The sequence below is a fragment of the Heliangelus exortis genome, unplaced genomic scaffold (genome assembly GCF_036169615.1).
Source record: "Heliangelus exortis unplaced genomic scaffold, bHelExo1.hap1 Scaffold_297, whole genome shotgun sequence".
In the NCBI taxonomy this organism is placed as follows: domain Eukaryota; kingdom Metazoa; phylum Chordata; class Aves; order Apodiformes; family Trochilidae; genus Heliangelus; species Heliangelus exortis.
The window spans coordinates 1-7,500 of NW_027285974.1; the positions used below are offsets into that span (position 1 = coordinate 1).

General features: G+C 58.1%; 2 protein-coding genes across 2 annotated transcripts in view; both read right to left on the minus strand.

Moving 5' to 3' along the window:
• Positions 1–878: 878 nt before the first annotated feature.
• PGLS (6-phosphogluconolactonase) lies at positions 879–4,368 on the minus strand. The gene is made up of 5 exons (XM_071732690.1): positions 3,919–4,368; positions 3,733–3,840; positions 3,489–3,590; positions 1,178–1,318; positions 879–1,064 (listed from the first exon to the last, which is right to left on the minus strand). The coding sequence occupies exons 1-5, from the start codon at positions 4,192–4,194 to the stop codon at positions 927–929; spliced, it is 765 nt and encodes a 254-aa protein (XP_071588791.1). The 5' UTR covers positions 4,195–4,368; the 3' UTR covers positions 879–926.
• Positions 4,369–4,711: 343 nt separating this feature from the next.
• The window catches only part of SLC27A1 (solute carrier family 27 member 1), a 12,476-nt gene continuing 9,687 nt past the window's right edge, over positions 4,712–7,500 (minus strand). Inside the window, 5 exon segments of the mRNA XM_071732689.1 lie at positions 4,712–5,056; positions 5,408–5,422; positions 5,425–5,553; positions 6,620–6,784; positions 7,286–7,423. Coding sequence (XP_071588790.1) covers positions 4,899–5,056; positions 5,408–5,422; positions 5,425–5,553; positions 6,620–6,784; positions 7,286–7,423 — 605 coding nt within the window. The 3' untranslated portion in view covers positions 4,712–4,898.

Sequence of the window (7,500 nt, forward strand, 5' to 3'; positions counted from 1 at the left end):
TAAAAAAAGGGGTTTTTTTTGCCCCAAACCCTACCTGGGTGCCCAGCAGAGCCCCACAAAGAGGAAAAACAACCCAAAAAAAGGGGATTTTGTGCCAACTCTACCTGGGTGCTCAGCACAGCTTCAAAAAGAGGAAAATAACCCAAAAAGAAAATGTAAAAGGGTTTTTTTTTGCCCCAAACTCTACTTGGGTGCCCAGCAGAGCCCCACAAAAAGAAAAAAGAGTTTAAAAAGGGTTTTTTTTTGCCCCAAACCCTAGCTGGGTGCCCAGCAGAGCCCCACAAAGAGGAAAAATAACCCAAAAAAAGGGGGATTTGTGGCCCCAACCCTGTGGGTGCTCAGCACAGCTTCAAAAAGAGGAAAAAGAACCCAAAAAAAAAATTTAAAAGGGGGTTTTTTTTGCCCCAAACTCTACCTGGGTGTCCAGCAGAGCCCCACAGAGGAAAAATAACCCAAAAAAAGGGGTTTTTTTGCCCCAAACTCTACCTGGGTGTCCAGCAGAGCCCCACAAAGAGGAAAAATAACCCAAAAAAAGGGTTTTTTTTGCCCCAAACCCTACCTGGGTGCTCAGCAGAGCCCCACAAAAAGAAAAAAGAGTTTAAAAAGGGTTTTTTTTGCCCCAAACCCTTCCTGGGTGTCCAGCAGAGCCCCACAAAGAGGAAAAATAACCCAAAAAAAAGGTTTTTTTTTGCCCCAAACTCTACCTGGGTGCCCAGCAGAGCCCCACAAAAAGAAAAAAGAGTTTAAAAAGGGTTTTTTTTTTTGCCCCAAACCCTTCCTGGGTGCCCAGCAGAGCCCCCCAGAGAGAAAAACCAACCCACAAAAAAGGGGATTTTGTGTCCCCACGCAGCTTCCCCCGGGAACACCCGAGCCTTGAGGACCCTCAGCCCCCCCGGAGCCCCCCCGTGACCCCCCCCGCGTGGGCTCTAGAGGACCGAGTGTTTTTCCACGGGGATGTTCAGCTCCTTGGCTGCTGCCTCGTCCAGGAACCAGAGCAGCTCCCCCGAGGCCGGGCGGACGCGGGCAGCGGGCAGGGGCTGCTCCTCCCCCCCTTCCAAAATCCGCTGTGGGGGAGGGAAAGGAGCCTCAGGGCGGGAAGGTTCCAGCCCCTCCCCCCCCTCCCTTAAAAGCCGCTTGAAATTTTTTCCGGAGAAAAAGAAAAAGTTTGGGTACAAACCTTGAGGATTTGGGCTTTGCTTCCCCCCGTGGCCACGAAAACCACGGAGCGGGCGGCGTTGAGCACGGGAAGGGTGAAGGTGATTCGCTCCGGGGGGGGCTTGGGGGAGTCTGTGAGGGCTGCAACGATTTTATCTTCCTCCTGTGAGAGGGAGAAAAACCCCAAAAAAATCCCCAAGAAGAGAGAAAACCCCAAACTCGAAGCAAAAGGTTGGGGATTCAGGCTGGGGGGGACACTGAGGGGCTAAAACCCCCCCTCTCTTCCACCCATGACCCCTGTTTGGTGCTCCCTAAAATGGGGGGGTTTAATAAAAAGAGGGTGATTCTCTCTGGGGGGGTTTGGGGGAGTCTGTGAGGGCTGCAAGGATTTTATCTTCCTCCTGTGAGAGGGAAAAAAACCCAAAAAAATCCCCAAGAAGAGAGAAAACCCCAAACTCGAAGTAAAAGGTTGGGGGGGACACTGAGGGGCTACAACCCCCCCATCACCACCCAGGTGCCCCCCAAACCCCCAAAATGGAGGAGGGGGTTAATAAAAAGAGGGTGATTCTCTCTGGGGGGGTTTGGGGGAGTCTGTGAGGGCTGCAAGGATTTTATCTTCCTCCTGTCAGAGGGAAAAAAACCCAAAAAAAATCCCCAAGAAGAGAGAAAACCCCAAACTCGAAGTAAAGGATTGGGAACTCAGGCTGGGGGGGACACTGAGGGGCTAAAAACCCCCTCCCCCTCCAGCCCTGAGCCCCTGTTTGGTGCCCCCCAGCTCCCCAAAATGGGGGAGGGGGTTTAATAAAAAAGAAGGGGCCCCCAAAGGGGGTGAGGGAGCCCCCAAAAGGGGTGAGGGAGCCCCCAAAGGGGTGAGGGAGCCCCAAAAGGGGTGAGGGAGCCCCCAAAGGGGTGAGGGAGCCCCAAAAGGGAATGAGGGAGCCCCCAAAAGGGGATGAGGGAGCCCCCAAAAGGGGTGAGGGAGCCCCAAAGGGGTGAGGGAGCCCCCAAAAGGGTGAGGGAGCCCCCAAAAGGGTGAGGGAGCCCCCAAAGTGGGTGAGGGAGCCCCCAAAAGGGGTGAGGGAGCCCCAAAAGGGGTGAGGGAGCCTCAAAAGGGGTGAGGGAGCCCTAAAAGGGGGTGAGGGAGCCCCAAAGGGGTGAGGGAGCCCCAAAAGGGGTGAGGGAGCCCCAAAGGGGTGAGGGAGCCCCCAAAAGGGGTGAGGGAGCCCCAAAGGGGTGAGGGAGCCCCCAAAGGGGTGAGGGAGCCCCAAAAGGGGTGAGGGAGCCCCCCAGGGGGTGAGGGATCCCTCAAAGGGGGTGAGGGAGCCCTCAAAGGGGGGTGAGGGAGCCCCAAAAGGGCTGAGGAGCCCCAAAGGGGACGAGGGAGCCCCAAAGGGGACGAGGGAGCCCCAAAAGGGGTGAGGGAGCCCCAAAAGGAGTGAGGGAGCCCCAAAAGGAGTGAGGGAGCCCCCAAAGGGGTGAGGGAGCCCCCAAAGGGGACGAGGGAGCCCTAAAAGGGGTGAGGGAGCCCCCAAAAGGGGTGAGGGAGCCCCAAAAGGGGTGAGGGAGCCCCAAAAGGGGTGAGGGATCCCTCAAAGGGGGTGAGGGAGCCCCAAAGGGGTGAGGGAGCCCCCAAAGGGGTGGGGGAGCCCCCAAAAGGGGTGAGGGAGCCCCCCAGGGGGTGAGGGAGCCCCAAAGGGGGGTGAGGGAGCCCCCAAGGGGTGAGGGAGCCCCAAAAGGGGTGAGGGAGCCCCAAAAGGGGATGAGGGAGCCCCCAAAAGGGGTGAGGGAGCCCCCAAAGGGGGTGAGGGAGCCCCCAAAGGGGATGAGGGATCCCTCAAAGGGGGTGAGGGAGCCCCAAAAAGGGGTGAGGGAGCCCCAAGGGGGGTGAGGGAGCCCCCAAGGGGTGAGGGAGCCCCAAAGGGGACGAGGGAGCCCCAAAGGGGGTGAGGGAGCCCTAAAAGGGGTGAGGGAGCCCCCAAAGGGGTGAGGGAGCCCCAAAGGGGGTGAGGGAGCCCCCAAAAGGGGTGAGGGAGCCCCCAAAAGGGGTGAGGGAGCCCCAAAGGGGATGAGGGAGCCCCCAAAAGGAGTGAGGGAGCCCCCAAAAAGGGTGAGGGAGCCCCCAAAAGGGGTGAGGGAGCCCCAAAAGGAGTGAGGGAGCCCCCAAAGGGGTGAGGGAGCCCCCAAAAGGGTGAGGGAGCCCTAAAAGGGGTGAGGGAGCCCCAAAGGGGATGAGGGAGCCCCCAAAGTGGGTGAGGGAGCCCCCAAAAGGGGTGAGGGAGCCCCAAAGGGGGGTGAGGGAGCCCCAAAAGGGGTGAGGGAGCCCCCAGACTCACCTGGAGCAGGGGATGATCAGGAAAAAGGGAACAAGTGTGGCCGTCCGGGCCCACCCCAAGCACCAGGAGATCAAAGACAGGGACATCGTCCCCCGGGAACGCCTGGAGGGGGGGAAAAAACCCGATGGAACCGGAGAAAAAAGCGGGAGAAGGAGCTGAGGGGCGGGAGCTGAAACCGGGGAGGAGACAGAACCGGGGGGGGGTGAGGGGTGAAACCTCCCCCCGTGTCCCCGCTGCCCCGTACCTGGCGGAGCTGCCCCGCGTACTCCTCGGCGGCGGCTGCGGGGGGCAGCCCGGTGGCGGGGGTCAAAACCCGCGGCGGGGGCCCGGGCAACCGGGGCAGGAGCTGCGTCTGCGGAGAGAGGAGCGGGGGGAGGCGGTGAGAGCGAGCACGGAGGGCGCTGAACCCCCCCGGTAGGGTCCCGCTCACCTGATAAGCCCCGGCCGTGCTCTCCGGGTGCTCGAGGGGGACGAGGCGCTCGTCGCAGAAGGCCAAGAGCCAGCGGGCAGGGGCGGCGGGGCCGGTGGTGGCGGGGCCGGTGATGGCGGCGGGGAGGTCCCGGGCCAGCAGCCCCACCAAGCTCCCTCCCGAGAGGCCCAGGGAGAAGCGGTCGCCGCCTCCCGCCGCCCGCTCCGCCACCAACTGCGCCAGGGCCGGGCCCAGCTCCTGCGGCGACGGAAACACCGAGACCCGGGGAGCGGCCATGGCGGCGGCGGCGGGCACAGCCGGGACGGGAGCGGCGCGCCGGAAGTGACGCGCAAAGCGCGCCACGGTTGCTTAGCAACCCGCGGCCTAGGCCTTCCCCTCAGCCTCGGCCTGGCGTAGCGGCCTAGGCCGAAGGAGGAAGGCGGGAGGCGGCTGCCCCCGGCCGGTTTACCCCTTCCAAGCACCCGTTTTCCGCCATCCAAGCACAACCCACCCCCCCCCCACCTCCCGCCCGGCTCCGGGAGGCGTCCGGAAGCCCCCGGGTCGGGGCAACCCCACGGCCGCAGCACAGCACCCGGCAAAGGCGTTTGTTTTTTAATGTCCTCCCAGCCCTAAGGGTTGTTAAAAGGTGACTTGACGCCCGGTGAGGTTAAAAAAAAAAAAAAATTAAAAAAAAAAAAAAAAAAAAAAAAAAAAAAATCATCCCGGTGATGTTAAAAAAAAAAATTAAAAAAAAAAAAAATCATCTAAATCGGTTAAAGCGAAGTTGAGAGAGCGGAGAAGGGACCCCGGGAGGTCTCTGTCAATAAATATTTCCCTCAGCTCCTCTCTAAGTGGTTACAAAAATCTCTAAAGAGGTGGAAGGGAGGTTAAGGGGACACCCGGGTGCTGGGGGAAGGGTGGGAAATCCATCCCTGCCCCCCCTTCTTCTTCTTCTTCTCCTTCTCCTCCTTTTTTCTTGGAAAAGGCGGAATCCGAGCCCGTCACAAAGCGGCTTTTCCCGAGCAAATCCTCCCGTGAAGGTGCTCGTCCAGGGGCACGTACTGCCCCAGCTTGAGATCCAGGAAATACAAACGATCCGAGGTCTGCTGGGGGTCGAATCCTTCCCTCTGCAACCGAGTTTTCTGGATCTTAAAGGTCCCTTTTGGGGGAAAAAGAAGAAATTCACCATTTTTCCAGCGAAAGCGGAGGAGGCGGCGTGGCCCCTGCCACAAGCTCAGGGACTGGGAGCTCCTCCAGTGTTTTCCTGACACTCCTGAGTGGGGCAGCAACGAGGGAGCCCAGAAAATTCCTGGGAAGTGGAAAACACAACAGGCAACAACCCCAAAACCACCCGGTTTGACCAGAATTGTGCTGGAATAAAACCCCGGGCAGCGTCCTGAGGGGAAAGGTTCACGTTGCTATGTAAAATTATAATTTTTTTTTTTTTCCTCCCCTGTAAGGCCTTGGAATGTGGAGATTTCTCATCCCAAACTTTTCCAGGATCTGATACCTGTGGTGTCCACCTGGGAAGGAGCCGGAGGAAGACGGGACGGGCGTAGGGAGGCAAAACCTTCTGCAGCTCCTGGTAGAGAACGTTGGGATTGACCTTGGCTTTGGGATCGGCGATGGCTGCCATCCCAGCTTTGCCTTCCACCCCTGGAAAAAAGCAGGAATAAGCTGGGGATGGGGGGAAGGGAAAGATCCACCCCACACAGGAGCTGGGGGGTTGGTTGGAGGTGACCTCGGGGTCTTTCCCAACACCCCAAGGTCCCCCTGTTGTGGTTCTGTTCCCCCCCCCTGGATCTCCAAGGGGGCTCCAAACCTGCTGAGGAAAATCCCAAGGGAACACCAGAGGCTGTGGGCAAGACCTGAAAGGAAAAGAGGGACTGGTTCCCAGGGAATTCCTGCTGGAAGGAAAAGAGGTTCTGCTTCCCAGAGAATTCCTGCTGGAAGGAAAAGGCTCTGGTTCCCAGGGAATTCCTGATGAAAGGAAAAGGTTCTGCTTCCCAGGGAATTCCTGCTGAAAGGAAAAGAGGTTCTGATTCCCAGGGAATTCCTGATGAAAGGAAAAGAGGTTCTGATTCTCAGGGAATTCCTGCTGGAAGGAAAAGGCTCTGGTTCCCAGGGAATTCCTGCTGGAAGGAAAAGAGGCTCTGCTTCCCAGGGAATTCCTGATGAAAGGAAAAGGCTCTGGTTCCCAGGGAATTCCTGCTGGAAGGAAAAGAGGTTCTGATTCCCAGGGAATTCCTGATGAAAGGAAAAGAGGTTCTGATTCTCAGGGAATTCCTGCTGGAAGGAAAAGGCTCTGGTTCCCAGGGAATTCCTGCTGGAAGGAAAAGAGGCTCTGCTTCCCAGGGAATTCCTGCTGAAAGGAAAAGGCTCTGGCTCCCAGGGAATTCCTGCCAGAAGGAGAAGGCTCTGCTTCTGGGTTCTGCTCTCGCGTCCTGCTCACCCCGCCCTGTTCCTGCCCCACCCAGACCCCACCCACTCCTGGAGCCTCATTCTGGGAATCTGATGCTCCTCAAATTTCCCTTTTTTCCCTTTTTTTCCAGCCAGAAAATAAAAACCCCACCCTGGACCTCTGGTTCTCTCTGCTCTGGGGGGGCTCAAACTCCGGTGCCTCCACCCACGGGTGGCGCTTGCAAACAGAGCCGAGCAGTTTCTACCCCTTTGCCTGATCTTTTTTTTTCCTTTTCCCCAAAATTCCTGGTTTTTTTTTTACCTGGGATTTCCACTCCATACACTGCCACATCTGTCTGGTTGAGGATGTGGCTCAGGGTCCCTTCCACCTCCGTGGTGGAAACGTTCTCCCCTCGCCAGCGGAAAGTGTCCCCGCTGCGGTCCTTGAAGTACATGTACCCCAGGTCATCCATCACCAAAACGTCACCTGGGAGGGGGAGAGGTGACACCAAACAACACCTGGGACACCCAACAACACCCAGGGACACCCAACAACACCCGGGGACACCCAACAACACCCGGGGACACCCCGGTTTCAGCCCTCAGGGCTGTCCCAACACCCTCTCTGCTCCCTCCCGCCGGGAGCGCGGTGGCTTTCCCCCCCCCCCCCCAGCACCTCTCCCTGGTCAGATCTCTCTCCTGCTTTGAAATGTTCATTTCTGCTTTGAAATGTTCCTTTCCATGGAATCATCTGAAGGAATCCATAGGATTTTTCCATGGATTTTGCACAGATTCCTAACTTTAACCCAGATCCAGAGCTGCTCAAGAGCCGGCGCCCACCGAACGCTCCCGGCGTCTCTCCGGGGAACGGTTTAGGTTGGAATCCCTCATTCTTTTTTAAGGATGATGGATTCCTCTCCAAACTCCTAGATTTTTGGAAAACCTTAACAGGAGGGAAAGCTGGAGCAGGAGGAAGGGCTGAGGGTACCTGAGAGGTAAGCCTGGTCCCCTTTCTGCAGCACGTTGTAGGCGATCTTCTTGGTGGTGGCACTCTCGCTGACGTAGCCGTCGAAGCGGCGCAGGGGATCCTGCTGGTTGATCTGCCCCACCAGCAATCCCGGCTCTCCTGCATGGAAAAGGGACAAGGAAAGCTGATCCCAAACACTTCCCAAAGCCCCAAACCCCATGCAGACAGCAGAGGTT